The 16,563-nt window shown below is 42.4% G+C and overlaps 1 protein-coding gene and 4 non-coding genes across 6 annotated transcripts; all 5 read left to right on the top strand.

Annotated features, from left to right (window-relative positions):
• The first annotated feature begins 4,600 nt into the window (after window positions 1-4,600).
• rpl17 (ribosomal protein L17) lies at window positions 4,601-11,720 on the top strand. Of its 2 annotated transcripts, none has more exons than XM_033033590.1 (7): window positions 4,601-4,660; window positions 5,644-5,693; window positions 5,774-5,814; window positions 8,033-8,167; window positions 8,865-8,963; window positions 11,023-11,214; window positions 11,632-11,720. In XM_033033590.1, exons 2-7 carry the CDS (start codon window positions 5,654-5,656, stop codon window positions 11,677-11,679), a joined length of 555 nt encoding a protein of 184 aa, XP_032889481.1. In that variant the 5' UTR covers window positions 4,601-4,660; window positions 5,644-5,653; the 3' UTR covers window positions 11,680-11,720. The 2 variants fall into 2 exon arrangements, with proteins under 2 accessions (XP_032889481.1, XP_032889490.1); XM_033033599.1 differs by having other exon boundaries at window positions 4,646-4,670.
• On the top strand, window positions 5,403-5,467 carry LOC116983473. Its single transcript, XR_004414700.1, has one exon. It is a non-coding gene; the product is annotated as a small nucleolar RNA SNORD58 (small nucleolar RNA).
• Window positions 7,891-7,957, top strand: LOC116983487. Its single transcript, XR_004414705.1, has one exon. It is a non-coding gene; the product is annotated as a small nucleolar RNA SNORD58 (small nucleolar RNA).
• Window positions 8,532-8,597, top strand: LOC116983466. The gene has a single exon (XR_004414697.1). It is a non-coding gene; the product is annotated as a small nucleolar RNA SNORD58 (small nucleolar RNA).
• LOC116983478 lies at window positions 9,140-9,207 on the top strand. Its single transcript, XR_004414701.1, has one exon. It is a non-coding gene; the product is annotated as a small nucleolar RNA SNORD58 (small nucleolar RNA).
• Window positions 11,721-16,563: the final 4,843 nt, after the last annotated feature.

A 16,563-nucleotide genomic window follows, 5' to 3' on the forward strand; every position in this document is an offset into this window, starting at 1 on the left:
TTCTTCATAAGACAGTCCTGACATCCCAGGAATCAGTCTGGTGAACCTTCTCTGCACTCCCTCTATGGCAATAATGTCCTTCCTCAGATTTGGAGACCAAAACTGTACGCAATACTCCAGGTGTGGTCTCACCAAGACCCTGTACAACTGCAGTAGAACCTCCCTGCTCCTATACTCAAATCCTTTTGCTATGAAAGCTAACATACCATTCGCTTTCTTCACTGCCTACTGCACCTGCATGCCTACTTTCAATGACTGGTGTACCATGACACCCAGGTCTCGCTGCATCTCCCCTTTTCCTAGTCGGCCACCATTTAGATAATAGTCTGCTTTCCAGTTTTTGCCACCAAAATGGATAACCTCACATTTATCCACATTATACTGCATCTGCCAAACATTTGCCCACTCACCCAGCCTATCCAAGTCACCTTGCAGTCTCCTAGCATCCTCCTCACAGCTAACACTGCCCCCCAGCTTAGTGTCATCCGCAAACTTGGAGATATTGCCTTCAATTCCCTCATCCAGATCATTAATATATATTGTAAATAGCTGGGGTCCCAGCACTGAGCCTTGCGGCACCCCACTAGTCACTGCCCGCCATTGTGAAAAGGACCCGTTTACTCCTACTCTTTGCTTCCTGTTTGCCAGCCAGTTCTCTATCCACATCAATACTGAACTCCCAATGCCGTGTGCTTTAAGTTTGTATACTAATCTCTTATGTGGGACCTTGTCGAAAGCCTTCTGGAAGTCCAGATACACCACATCCACTGGTTCTCCCCTATCCACGCTACTAGTTACATCCTCGAAAAATTCTATAAGATTCGTCAGACATGATTTACCTTTTGTAAATCCATGCTGACTTTGTCCAATGATTTCACCACTTTCCAAATGTGCTGCTATCCCATCTTTAATAACTGACTCTAGCAGTTTCCCCACTACCGATGTTAGACTAACTGGTCTGTAATTCCCCGTTTTCTCTCTCCCTCCCTTCTTAAAAAGTGAGGTTACGTTTGCTACCCGCCAATCCTCAGGAACTACTCCAGGAGGCAGGAATGGCCTACTCCTGCACCTATTTTCTATGTTTCTATGTTTAAACTCCAGCGGGTACAAACGCCGACAAACGCCGACAAACGCTCATCACAGGTTAACCTACTCATTCCTGGGATCATTCTTGAAAACCCTCTCCTCTGAACCCTCTCCAGAGCCAGCACATCCTTCCTCAGATATGGTGCCCATAATTGCTCACAATATTCTAAATGCGGCCTTACCAGCATCTTATAGTCTCAACTTTACATCCCTGCTTTTGTATACAAGCCCTCTTGAAATAAATGCTAGTTATGGGGAGAATACATGTTCGGCACGGACTAGAAGGGTCGAGATGGCCTGTTTCCGTGCTGTAATTGTTATCTGGTTATATGGTTATGAGTTTGCTTTCTTTACTACCATTTCGATTTGCAGACTTACATTTTGGGAAACCTGCACCAGCACTCCCAAGTCCTTTTGCACCTCCGATTTCTGGATTCTCACCCCATTTATAAAATAGTCTACGCCTTTATTCCTACTACCAAAATGCACGACTCCACACTTTGCTACACTATACGCCATCTGCCTCTTCTCTGCCCACTCTCCCAACCTATCCAAATCCTTCTGCAATGTCCCTGCTTTCTCTGCACTACCTGCCCCTCCACCTATTTTCGTATCATCCGCCATTTGCCAATAAGCCTTCAATCCCCTCGTCCAAATCATTAAGATAAAGAACAAATTAGTGAACGATATGCAAAAAAGTAACGATAAAGGAAACAGGCCAATTCTACTTCACCTGCCCACATGGCCTTTCTGTCCTGGGCCTCCTCCATTGCCAGTGAGGTCAAACGCAAATTGGAGGAACAGCACTTCATATTTTGTTTGGGCTGCTTACAACCCAGCGGTATGAATATTGATTTGTATAACTTCAAGTAACCTTTGCATTTCCTTTCTCTCCGTCCCTCCACCACCCTAATAATGTACTAGTTTCAATGTCGGCCTGGTGAGTTTCATTGTCTGTAATTCATATTCACCTAGCCTTCAGCCAACAATGGACCATTTCCTTTATCACCATCTATCCCTACAAAGGCAAGGGATTAACGGGTCCCTTTCAGAATGGCAGGCAGTGACTAGTGTGGTACCACAAGGATTGGTGCTGGGACCGCAGCTATTTACATTATACATCAATGATCAAGATGAAGGGATTAAAAGTAACATTAACAAATTTGCAGATGACACAAATCTGGGTGGCAGTGTGAACTGTGAGGAAGATGCTATGAGGATGCAGGGTGATTTGGACAGGTTGGGTGAGTGGGCAGATGCATTGCAGATGCAGTTTAATGTGAGGTTATCCACTTTAGTGGGAAAAACAGAACAGCGGATTATTATCTAAATGGTGTCAAGTTGGGAAAAGGGGAAGTACAATGGGATCTGGGGGTCCTTGTTCATCAATCACTGAAAGTAAGCATGCAGGTACAGCAGGCAGTGAAGAAAGCGAATGGCATGTTGGCCTTCATAACATGAGGAGTTGAGAGTATAGGAGCAAAGAGGTCCTTCTGTAGTTGTACAGGTCCCTAGTGAGATCACACCTGGAGTATTGTGTGCAGTTTTGGTCTCTAAATTTGAGCAAGGACATTATTGCTATTGAGGGAGTGTAGCGTGGGTTCACCAGATTAATTCCCGCGATGGCGGGACTGTCATATGTTGATAGAATGGAGCGGCTGGGCTTGTATACTCTGGAATTTAGAAGGACGAGAGGGAATCTTATTGAAACATATAAGATTATTAAGGGTTTGGATATGCTCGCGGCAGGAAACATGTTCCCGATGTTGGGGGCGTCCAGAACCAGGGGCTACAGTTTAAGAATAAGGGGTAAGCCATTTAGAACGGAGATGAGGAAAAACTTTTTCACACAGAGAGTTGTGAGTGTGGAATTCTCTGCCTCAGTAGGTGGTGGATTCTGGTTTTCTAGATGCTTTCAAGAGAGAGTTAGATAGAGCTCTTAAATATAGCAGAGTCAGGGGATATGGGGAGAAGGCAGGAACGGGATACTGATTGTGGATGATCAGCCATGATCACATTGAATGGTGGTGCTGGCTCGAAGGGCCGAATGGCTTACTCCTGCACCTATTGTCTATATTTCTCGTGTCCCTTTCCCCTGACTCTCAGTCTGAAGAGTCTCGACCAGAAACTTCATCTATTTCTTTTCTCTAGAGATGCTGCCTGACCTGCTGAGTTACTCTAGCTTTTTGTGTCCTTTTGTCAAGTGCATTTAGTTGTCATATATAACAACAACGGAACAGGTGTCAAGGGTTTTGGGGAGAAAGCAGGAAAATGGGATTAGTAGGCAGAGATCAGCAATGATTCAATGCATGAGTAGATTTGATGGGCCGAATGGCCTAATTCTACTATAACTTGTGAACTTGTGTGAACAATGAAATTCCTACTTACAGTGGCATAACAGTCCTGGAAACACAATACATAATGTATAATAAACAAAGAAATCAATAAATATTAGTCAGATCACAGGGGATAAACATAGAAAATAGCAGGAGTAGGCCATTCGGCCCTTTGAGCCAGCACCATTATTCAATATGATCATGGCTGATCATCCAAAATCAGTATCCCATTCCTGCTTTCTCCCCATATCCCTTGATTCTGTTAGCCTTAAGAGCTACATGGGGTGGAAGATTGCAACCTTCACGTGGTCTGCCATGTTTCGACGAATGCAATCAACCCAGCGTGCGCAATCAAATAAGATCAAATAGGACAAGTTGTCCTACAACTTTAGGCTGTGCACACCATACGCAAGAAGAAGAGCTACATCTAACTCTCTCTTAAAAACATCCAGTGAATTGGCCTCCACTGCTTTCTGTGGCAGAGAATTCCACAGATTCACAATACTCTGGGTGAAAAAGTTTTTCCTCAGCTCAGTCCTAAATGTCCTACCCCTTATTCTTAAATTGTGACCCCTAGTTCTGGACTCCCCTAACATCAGCAAACATTTTTCTTGCATCTACCCTGTCCAAACCCTTAATAATTTTATATGTTTTTAGTAAGATACCTCTCATCCTTCTAAATTCCAGTGTATACAAGCCCAGTCGCTCCATTATTTCATTACATATGCCAATCCCACTATCCCAGGAATTAACCTGGTGAACCTAGTAGAGTTAGGCCATTCGGCCCATCGAGTCTACTCTCCCAATAGCAATAATGTCCTTCCTCAAATTAGGAGACCAAATCCGCACACAATATTCCAGATAACATCGCTAATTAGATAATTATCAGTTTAATATCAATAAACTTCAGTGTAAACCAAAGATCCTATAGCAGACTATACGCTATAGGATCTTTGGTATATCATGGTATATGGACACATTTATCTGTTTTGTAGTAAATGCCTACTATTTTCTGTGTGCTTAAGCAAAGCAAGAATTTCATTGTCCTATACAGGGACACATGACAATAAACTCACTTGAACTTCAGTGTAAACCAGCATCTGCAGTTCCTTCCTCCACATCCCAAATATTTAGTCAAGTTTAGAGGGGTGACTCCAGAGAGTGAAGTCTCGCGTTGGTAGAGTGTGGCTTGAGCCCCCGTCGGCCTTGCGTCGCTCTTTCCCTGTGGGCGGCCGACGGTGAGTGTCTGTCAGTGGAGGAGAGGCGCGAAAACCGCGGCACGATCTGCCGCTAATCCTGCCCATCGATAGTGGAGATGCTCAACATTTACTTAAATATGATTCTTAGTTTGCTAAACAACGCCTTCTGGCCAGTATTAGTGATCGAGTCGGTTTATAAATGGCAACGATAGCGATGGTTGAAAACCCGGTGTCTGTCAAAATGGCGGCGGCAGGAAGGAGGAAGGGACACGTTACCGTCCTGCAGAATGTACACGTTAGCGCCCTGCAGAATGTACACGTTACCGTCCTGCAGAATGTACACGTTACTGTCCTGCAGAATGTACACGTTACTGTCCTGCAGAATGTACACGTTACTGTCCTGCAGAATGTACACGTTACCGCTTTTGCCGTCCGGTCTAGTTTTTCTTTTCGTCTCCACTCCGATATTGAATGGTTTCCGCTGAGCATATTGTTGTTTGCTCAAGGTTCCAGCATCGGCAGTTTCTTGTGTCTCATTGAATGGTTTGTGTCGGTCGAGACTGCCAGTATTGGGCCCTCAAAGCCTGGAAGCTGCGCTGCAATTGTTTTTTTCTTTATAAGACCAGGGCTAGAATTGTAAAGCTGTGACTTGGTTAAATCAGTTTAGCGACTTAAAAAACGCCTTTTCCTCATGTTGAAAACGAGAACCGGAAAGTTGGCGTTCACTGAAATGTATACTTAACACAGTGTATTCTTGGAAACTGTATTTTCCAGCATGTGGTTGCAATGATGACAATCTTAGGACACCTTTGGATTAACCGTGAAAATAATGTGTGTCTGAGCTTCCAATATGCGATCTCCCCCCAAGCTTTGACACTGTTGGGCTTTTGAAACCAGTCATACTAAAGTATGAGCTCCATTTTCCAACATAGCGGAACAGTTGAAGTTCATACAACTTTTGTTTTGTTTTTACACCTAGTATTTACATTGGTTAACTATATCTAATTTAATTTGACTTCTAGTACTCTGAAAATGGTCCGGTACTCATTGGATCCCGAGAATCCCACTAAATGTAAGTACTCTACCTTTTAAACTTTTAATATGCCATCAATGTGAATTCAACCAGTTTACTGACTCTTGTCTATTCTACAGCATGCAAAGCAAGGGGTTCCAACTTGCGAGTACATTTTAAGGTAAGCATTTTGAATTATATGTTGCTCTAAGTAAAATGTTTACAAAGTTTTGAAAATGCATGTTGTTTGTATTATGTGTACTGTATTGCACCATACAACTGGATATCTTAGATGGGAGTTGAACTTGGCGTAGGTGTTACCCTTTAGCTACCCAGTTACATTCTCATTCATACATTGCTTGATTAAATTGAAGCACTGTTAAATTCTTGGACTTGCATCATAAGATGACCACTTAACAAATTAATTGTTTTTCAATGGACTTTAACAGTCCTGAAAAAACCTAGCCTTTCCATATTTAAGGAAAAGTCAGGGAAATGCAGGCTGGTGAGCTTGACATCAGTTGAGTGTGTAAGGTACGGGGGAGGGGGGGAGATTCTAAGAGAAGGGAGAATATATGTTTGGAAAAGTAAGGACATGGGAGCGTCAGTTTCGCTTGGTGTGGAAAATGGTGTCTCAACTGAGTCTAAAGTGATGATTGAGGTGGGCAGGGCAGTAGATGTCACCAATACGGATTTTAACAAATATTACTGACAAGGTCTCACGTGGTAGACTGTTCCAGAAGGTGAAATCACATGGGAACTGAGGTGAGTTAGCCAATTGCATACAAAGTTGGCTTGATGGAATTGCCTCCAAAGTTGGAGGAGGATATTTTTTTTTCAGAATGGAGGCTTGTGACCATAGGTTTTGGTGCTGGGTCCCCTGTTGTTTTACATACATATCTTGGTATGTATATGGTATTCTCACCGTAGATTTGGGTGAGAATGTAGATGGTATGATTAGTAAGTGTGTGCGTGTGTGACACCCAAATCTGTGGTGTGATGAAGATAGTTAACATTGCCACAGGATATAGATCAACTGGCAGTATGGACAAAGGATTGGCAGATGGAATTTAACTTTGACAAGTACAGTGGTGCATTTTGATAGGGTAAACCAGGGCATGACATGAAAGGTAAATGATGAGGCTTTGAGGAGTGTTGTAGAAAAGAGATTGATGGGTACAAGTGGCTTTGTTTTCTAAAAATTGACTAGACAGATGGTTAGAAGGTGTATCACAAGCTTGTCTCATGTGAATGGAACATTGACCACAACCGTTCGATCGTCATGTTACAGCTGTGCTAGATGTTCGTGAGACCACACCTGGAATGTTGTGTCATTCTTGTTCAATTATGTACATTAAGATGTGATTAAGCTAAATGATTCAGAAAAGAGTCACAAGGACATGGCACAAAATGCTGGTGTAAAGATAGACACAAATAGCCGGACTAACTCAGCGGGACAGGCAGCATCTCTGGAGACGGAATGGCGGATGTTTCAGGTTGAGACCCATCTCCATTACTACCTCGACCCAAAACATCACCCATTGCTTCTCTCCAGACATGCTGCCTGTCCCGCTGAGTTAGTCCGGCAATTTGTGTCTATCTTTGGTTTAAACCAGCATCTGCAGTTCTTTCCTACACAATCATAAGGACACTGTTGGGACTGTAGGGTACGATAGGTCATTATTGTAATTTACTGAGGAATGGGGTATCTGAACCTAGAGGGCATAGTTTATGAGAGGGGGCTGATTTAAAGGGGGCCTGTGGGGTGTGTTTTCCACACAGAATGATTGGTATATGGAACATGCTGTCAGAGGAATTGGCAGTAGAGGGTTCAATTATAGCGTTTAAAAGACTCTTGAACAGATACATGGGCGGGAACGGTTTGGAGGCATATGGGCCAGGCACAGGCAAGAGAGAATAGCTTGGTTAGGCAACTTGGTTGGCATGGATGAATTGGAGTAAAGGATGAGTATATGGAACAAGTTGCCTGAGGAAGTAATAGGTGAGTAGAATTATTGAAATTAAGAGATGTTTGTGGATAAGAAATGATTAGAGGGATGTAGGTGAAATGTAGGCAAATGGGACAAGCTCAGAGGGCATCGGGTGAGTTGGGCCAAAGGGTCTGTTTTCATGCTGTATTTCATATTTGAGAATATGCGTGTGATGTTGCATCATTTGCAATGCAAAATAATTCTGTTTATGGACCATTTTTTTGATAATCGTTGAGCAAGGAGAGTTCTTGTCTTCCTGAATTTAGTTATTGTGATAACAATCTTTGGACACCTTTTGAATAGCTGTGCAATAATAAGACTGTTCTGAGTGACCACATTAAGATCGGCAGTATGACAGGAGCAATGGGTATAGGTTGACTAATATAACTGAAGATGTTCTGGTCCTAGAATACTCGTGAAACTGCTCAGACCATCAAAGGCATGCACATTCGCAAGGCAACCAAGTTCCTGAAGGACGTTGTAATCAAGAGGCAATGTGTTCCTTTCCGGCGCTACAATGGAGGAGTTGGCAGATGTGCTCAAGTGAGTTTAATACAATGAATTGCAAATTTAAATTTTTTTCAAATTTTATGATCTGTTGAATTTTTAAAACAAGGGAATATTCCAGGTAATTTTTAGAACTTGATAGTGATGTAGATTGTGCAAATATAATCCAGCATTTGGGGACGATATGGATATGCTTGATTAAATTCTGAGATGAGGAGAATTGTCCTGTGACAGCACTTCCTGTACAGGGGACAATATATCAACTGAATTGCAATCTACAGGTGACATTTGGCCTGCTATGTTTTTATATTTCTCAATTGCTGACAGTGCATTTATTACATGGACTCTGCTGTACTTACTGGATGTATACCAATAGCTTTTGTGTTCCTTTAAAATGTGGCTGCAGTGATGACAATCTTAGGACACCTTTGGAATAATAATGAAAACAAATATTTTTCTGAGCTTCCACATTTTAAGAGGATGTGAAAAAATATTAATTGATAGTTCATTGAATGCTTTGCCAAAACCATATTTTAAGATTTAATTTAAATGTTAAAATAGAAGGTTTGGTAACTTATAATGGTATACATATTCACTGTTTCATAATTATCTTAAATACTTGGTTTAGAATATAATAGCACTAGATTTTGGCCAGAAATTAAAGATAGTGTTACTGCAACAAAAGACAACGTGAAAACAAATCATACTAACATGAAGTTTTTGTTTATGTTAGGCTAAGGCATGGGGCTGGACACAAGGACGTTGGCCTAAAAAGAGTGCAGAGTTCCTACTGCATATGCTGAAGAATGCAGAGAGCAATGCTGAACTAAAGGTGGGTGAAATTTCACTTCTGCAAACAATTTTCGCCTTGGAATCAATTAAAAAGGAAGTGGAATCAGTTAAGAATTTCATGCGGTTTTGGTTAATTGGATTAAAATTATCCTGGCAAGTATGCGGTTGGAGTTTTTGTTGCTCTTGAACACTTAACATCTATATTTTAAAATGTGGTTACAGTGATGACCATCTTAGGACACCTTTGGATTATACATGAAAATAATGTGAAAGTTCTGAGTGACCACATTTTATTTGTCTTGCACTGTTTCTTTTATCGTCATTCATATTTTTTTTATTAAAGCTCAATTGTTTATGGCTCACACTGCTGTGTTTTAAAAAAAAAGACTAATTGTTTATAACTATCACCTAAAACCTTTAAACCTATGATATATCCTGCAGTTAAGAATGCATTTATAAATGTAATGAACAAATTTATTCTTGTTCTGAATGTTTTCACTGTCCTGGTTACAAGAGCAGAGATCAGTTTGAAATTGTCATTCGTGTACCTGACATAACTTTGTGTTAAGAAGTTTGGAGAAGCAGGTGTATCTTTGCTGCAGCAAGGAGCACACAGTTTTCCATGTTGCAGTAAATAGGATATGAACTTGTCTGTTGCTGTATCATTGTCGCATGTATCGAGGGACAGTGGAAAAACTTGGTTTGCTGCTATTCACTAAATTCATACCATATGAGTAGATTAGGTAATGCAAAAGAAAGTACAAGGATTGCAATGCGATTGATCAGGAATTTATCTTGGCATATGAGTGAACTGTTCCAAGAGTCTGATAACAACAGGGAAGAAGCTGTTCTTGAATCTGGTAGTAGGTGTTTACAAGCTTTTGTATCTTCTGCCCAACAGGAGAGGTGAGAATGACCAGGGTCTGAGTGATCTTTCATTATGTTGGCTGCTGTCCCAAAGTGGTATGAAGTGTATGTGGGGTCAAAGGGAGGGGGCTGGTTTGAGTGATAAACTGGGCTCTATTCATAGCTGTAATTTCTTGGGGTCTTGGGCAGAGCTGTTGCCACACCAGGCTGTGATGCATCCCAAAGATAGACACAAAAAGCTGGAGTAACTCAGTGGGACAGGTAGCTTCTCTGGAGAGAAGGAATGGGTGACATTTCGGGTCGAGATCCTGATGCATTCCAATAGGATGTGCTCTGTGGTGCAACTAGACATTGGTCAGTCATTGGAGACATTGTCTTGAATGTCCAAACTAGGGAAAATATTGAAGTTTGTGTTACAAGCTTTAATCAGTTGCTTCTGAGTTGGCCTTTACGCTCCTGGTGTCATTGAAACATAGGTCACATAAATAAAATTTATAGAAAGCTGAGAAGGATGCAGAAGGGATTGGCCATACGTTGCCTGGGTTTGCAGCCTTGTGTTAGGGAGTGGCTGTGTCTTTTTTCTTTGTAGCATATATGGCTAAAGGGTGACTGCAATGTACAAGATCGCAAGGGACATGGATAACGTATTAATTTAGTCTTTTTCCCGGGATTCTTGAAATAGACAGCATATGCTTATGATGAGAGAGGATAGTTTTAAGTAGTAGCCCATATGTGGAACGAGCAGCCAGGTGAAGCTATAAAAGTGGGCATATTTGTGCATAAATCCATTCACATTTCTCTACAAACTGAGGCAATATTTAAGAAATATTAGTAAATCTTCCGATATAGATGCCATTGTTCCTCTTTTACCAGTTAATAAACTTGCACTTGAATTATGCCTGTTATAATTTGGAGGTTTATGCATGCTGGTTTAATGCATTGCGAGCAGTTGATTAGTTTCCATTCCTATTGGTTAAATTGTAGGCAATGGGTATTTAGACACTTGATGCAGGAGTAGGCCCTTTGAGCCAGCACCCCACGCCATTGTGATCATGGCTGATGATCCACAATCAGTACCTCGTTCCTGCCTTCTCCCCATATCCCCTGACTCTGTTATCTTTAAGAGCCTTATCTAGCTCTCACTTGAAGGTATCCAGAGAACTGGCCTCCACCTCCCTCTGAGGCAGAGAATTCTAAATTTAAAATAATCGCAACCTTTTTTCCCCCCTCAGGGTCTGGATGTGGATTCCCTCGTGATTGAGCACATTCAAGTGAACAAAGCTCCTAAAATGCGCCGGCGGACATACCGTGCCCACGGTCGTATCAACCCATACATGAGTTCACCTTGCCACATAGAAATGATCCTCACTGAAAAGGAGCAAATTGTTCCAAAACCAGAGGAGGAAGTTGTTCAGAAGAAAAAGGTGATGTATTGTTCTTGCCATTTTGTACGTAGAATAATTGCAATTTAATTTTTGCCACTAAGCCCCGGGTAATAATTTATAAATGTAATTATAATCAATGAATGTGTGTGATTAGTAACTGATTGCTGTCATACCCATCATGCAGCACTCTTCAGACATTAACTATATGAACAAATATGATATAAATGGCGACAGATTTTATTTTTATATGGTTTTAGTTTAACATTTGAACCTTTGTATTTTTCCAATCGATGATATGTAGAATTTAATGCTGCATGATAAATTGGGGTCCTTTTTTAATGAATTATGAGCCTAGATTTGAATAACTGAGTCTATGTGCTGGCTCATTTGGGTATCATTTATTTTGGATTTAGGCACCATGTAACACTTGGATAATATTCCACAATTGTTTTGCAGGTTTCTCAGAAGAAGCTGAAGAAGCAAAAGCTCATGGCACGGGATTAGATTTTACTAGTTCTGTATATAATAAAACTATTGGAACTATTGTTGTGACTCCAATGTTTATGTCTCAACTGTCTAGATTTCCTTGGATGGTTATACTGTTTCTAAAATTCTTGTCTCTATTATCTCTTCATGGTCTCGTACATCTGTTCCTATAACTGCCAGTAAACTTCATGTTTACTAAAGAAAATACATCTCTGATGTCCTAGAATGGAAAGTCTCTCATCTTGGGAGCTGTTGCAACAAAGATGGAAGAATTGAGATTGGGGAATAGTGTCTGCAAGAGGTAGAGGGGGGAGGGTTTGTAATATATGTTGATAGTCTGTCCCCGGTGATGGAGACAGAGATCAGGAAAGGCGAGAAGGTCAGAGATGATTCGGGTGAATTTGAGGGAAGTGGTGAAGTTAATGAAATCCACAAGTACTGCACGGGTGCAGGAAGCGGCAATCACTAAAGGAGAAATTGTTGGCGTATAGGGCCAATGTACGCATGAAACAAGGACTGTTTGGTATAACTGACAAAAAGGCAGGCAAAGCTGGGGTTCATGCAGGTACCCATGGCTCCCTCTAACTTGAAGGGTGTGCTTTCTATGGTACATCTGTAGAAGTTTGTAAGAGTCACTGGAAAAGGGCTGAATTTGCTTAAAGTCGAGGCGATGGTGTGCCGCCTTGGCAATCACATGAATGCGGTTGGTACAGACAGATCATTGGTAATATATTCCCGATGTTGGGGGAGTCCAGAACCAGGGGCTACAGTTTGAGAATAAGGAGTAAGCCATTTAGAACAGAGACGAGGAAACACTTTGTCTCACAGAGAGTGGTGAGTCTGTGGAATTCTCTGCCTCAGAGGGCGGTGGAGGCAGGTTCTCTGGGTGCTTTCAAGAGAGAGCTAGATAGGGCTCTTAAAGATAGCGGAGTCGGGATATGGGGAGGAGGCAGGAACGGGGTACTGATTGGGGATGATCAGCCGCTGGCTCGAAGGGCCGAATGGCCTACTCCTGCACCTATTGTCTATTAATATGAACTGTATGTAAGTGAATTGCTGCTTCACTACAGAGCACAGTTGGGTCCCTGGGTGGTGTGAAGGTAAGGGGATGGGTGTTGCATGTCCAGCAATTGCATGACAATATTTTGATTTGGTGACGGAAGAGGTAATTGGTCAGAGTATGGTTCCTTTCAAGTACTGAAAGTTGAAGAGTGGCTATGTAATGTGGAAATTGCAAAGGCTAATGAGAGCAGAAGCATGAAAAATAGAGCAGGTGCATTTGAGACGTCAACAATGTTTGGGGGGGAGGTTGGCTCACCTCAGAGTAAGGGGTGGCTCACCTCAGAGTAAGGAGTTTTCTACCACGTAATTAAAGAAATTAATCCTATTTGGAATTTCAAAGAATTAAACAATTCCTTTGGGAATTGGTCATCAGTCTGAAGAAGGGTTTCGACCCGAAACGTTGCCTATTTCCTTCGCTCCATAGATGCTGCCGCACCCGCTGAGTTCCTCCAGCACTTTTGTCTTACCTTTGGAAAATAACTTGAGTATCAAGATGTTTCCGCTAGTGGGTGAATTCCTTTCCCTCCACAAATGCTACTCGATATAGGGCTTCGGTTAAACCACATTTGTAGTATTGTGTGCAGTTCTGGTTGCCCCATTACAGGAAAGATGTGGAGCCTTTGCATAGGGTGCAGAGTCCTCTACCCTATACAAAAATAATGCACACAAATAAAACCTGGTTTTGGCATGTTTGACACGGACATTGTGGGCCAAAGGACCTGTTCCTGTGCTGTATTAATCTATATTAAATGGGGGTGGGAGGTAATGACCTACTCCCGCTTATTTAGTTTATTCTTGTGCATTTATTATAAAAGGTATTACATAGTAGCTTTCCCCTTTCATGTTCATTGTGCAGAGAAGGTTTACAAGAATAATGTTGGGTTAAGGAGGTAGACAAAAATGCTGGAGAAACTCAGCGGGTGAGGCAGCATCCCTGGAGCGAAGGAATAGGCGACCTTTCAGGTCGTGACCCTCTTGAGGAATTGGCTACAGAAACCGGTTTCCATGGTGCTTTGATGTCCTACTCGCAAGGTAATGGAGTTGCTAGTTAACACAGTGTGGATCCATGTTAGGGATGGATTACAGAACTTTTTAAACATTTGGGTTTGTAAAATAAAGTTGAGGCCTGATTGGATGGATCAAAACATCGAAGCACTACCTTGGAATTACAAGGAACTGCAGATGCTGAAATCTTGAGTAAAAACACACAGCACTGGAGGAACTACACTGAGAGGACTTGGAAATGTGGAGCAGAGGAATGTAGGAATTCAGGTACAAAGTTCGTTGAAATTGGCACCTCAGGTAGACAAGGGTGGTCAAAAAAGACCGCATTGGTGTTCATCCGTCAAGAGTTCAGTACAGAGGTTGGGAGGTCATGTTGATATTATATAAAATGTTAGTGAGGCCGCACTTATTCAGTTCTGGGCACCATGTTATAGGAAAGATGCTGTCAAGTTGGAAAGGGTGCAGAGAAGATTTACAAGGATGTTGCCAGGATTTGAAGGCCTGAGCTATAGGAAGAGGTTAGCAGGCTAGGACTATATTCCTTGGAGTGCAGGAGGATGAGGGGTGATCTTATAGACATGTGCAAAATTATGAGGAATATATCGGGTAGACGCGCAGAATTTGTTGCCCAGAATAAGAGAATTAAGAACCAATGGACATAAGTTTAAGGTGATGGGAGAAAGTTTGAATAGGAACATGACGGGTAACTTTCACAAAACGGGTGGTGTATGGAACAAGATGCCGGAGGATGTAGTTGACGCAGGTACTATAACAACATTTTAAAAACATTTAGACATGGATAGGATAGGATTAGAAAGATATGTGTTGTCTTTCTGCTGTCTAGATAGCAGGAAACGAGCTTTTCACTATCTTGGTACACATGACAATAATAAACTTCACACAAAGGGTGTGTTGGGTGTATGGAACAAGCTGCCAGAGGGTGTAGTTGAGGCTGGGACTATTCCAAAGTTTAATATAGTGGATAGACACAAAATGCAAGAATAACAGCAGGACAGAATTCAAAGGGCCGAATGGCCTACTGCACCTATTTTCTATGTATCTATGACAGGCAGTGTCTCAGGAGAGAAAGAATGGGTGATGTTTCTTCAATCTGAAGAAGGGTTTTTTGAGGATGTGATAGGTAAAATGGATGAAGGGGTGCCAGTGGATGTAGTGTATCTAGACTTTCAGAAAGCCTTTGATAAGGTCCCACACGGGAGACTGGTGACTAAAATTAGAGCACATTGTATTGGGGGTAGGGTGTTGACGTGGATAAAAAATTGGTTGGCAGACAGGAAGCAAAGAGTAGGAGTGAACGGGTCCTTTTCAGAATGGCAGGCAGTGGCGAGTGGAGTGCCGCAAGGCTCGGTGTTGGGGCCGCAACTGATTACCATATATTAATGATTTGGAAGAGGGAATTAGGAGCGACACTAGCAAGATTGCAGATGACACAAAGCTGGGTGGCAGTGTGAACAGTGAAGAGGATGTTAGGAGGTTGCAGGGTGACCTGGACAGGTCGAGTGAGTGGGCAGGTGTGGCAGATGCAGTATAATATAGATAAATGTGAGGTTATCCACTTTGGCGGCAAAAACAAGGGGGCTGGTTATCTCATTGGGGTTAGGTAAGGGGGAGGTACAGCGAGACCTGGGTGCCCTTGTACACCGGTCACTGAAAATTAGTGTGTAGGTACAGCAGGCAGTGAAGAAAGCTAATGGAATGTTGACCTTCATAACAAGAGAATTTCAGTATAGGAGTAAAGAGGTTCTACTGCAGTTGTATAGAGCTCTGGTGAGACCACATCTGGAGTATTGTGTACAGTTTTGGTCTCCTAATTTGAGGAATGACATCCTTGTGATTGAGGCAGTGCAGGATGGGTTCTCTCATGAAAGTGCAGCGTAGGTTCTCAAGATTGATCCCTGGGATGGCGGGACTGTCATGAGGAAATATTGAAAAGACTAGGCTTGTATTCACTGGAGTTTAGAAGGATGAGGGGATATCTTATAGAAACATATCAAATTATAAAAGGACTCGACTAGCTAGATGCAGGAAAAATGTTCCCAATTTTGGGAATTCCCAATTTGTGGAATTCCCTGCCACAGAGGGCAGTGGAGGCCAAATCACTGGATGGATTTAAGAGAGAGTTAGATAGAGCTCTAGGGGCTAGTGGAATCAAGGGATATGGGGAGAAGGCAGGCACGGGTTATTGACTGGGGACGATCAGCCATGATCACAATGAATGGTGGTGCTGGCTTGAAGGGCCGAATGGCCTCCTGAACCTATTTTCGATAGTCTCGACCTGAAACATAATAATAATACATTTTATTTATTGGGCGCCTTTCAGACATCTCAAGGACACCTTACATAGATTAACAGGAATATAAACATATAATCAGAATAAAATAAATAATAAAGACATCACAGAAACACAAATTAAAAATAGAATTCAGTCCAAAAACAAAAAATCAAAAACACAATGTGAAGAGAGAGCAGCGGCAGCTAAAGCGTGCCAGCGTCCACTCTCCCTTCACGGCAGCCATCTTGGACAAAGACTAACAGGATTACCATACAGACAAAAAATCATCCCCCCAACAATGGATACCACTGGGGGAAGGCACAATGTCCAGTCCCCAACCCCAAGTTCACCCCAAAGTCAGGCCTATTGAGGCCACCGCAATTGCCTCTACGGAGGCCCGATGTTCCTTGCCGTTCTCACCAGGTGGTGTTGCCCCGGCATCGGGAGAGTCCTCTCAGCGGCTGGGCCACCTGGAACGGCCGCTTTCTAGCTGGAGACCGCGGTTTCCAAAGCTGACAAGGCCGCGCCGGTTTGGAGCTCCC

Source organism: Amblyraja radiata, chromosome 1 (genome assembly GCF_010909765.2).
Source record: "Amblyraja radiata isolate CabotCenter1 chromosome 1, sAmbRad1.1.pri, whole genome shotgun sequence".
In the NCBI taxonomy this organism is placed as follows: Eukaryota; Metazoa; Chordata; class Chondrichthyes; order Rajiformes; family Rajidae; genus Amblyraja; species Amblyraja radiata.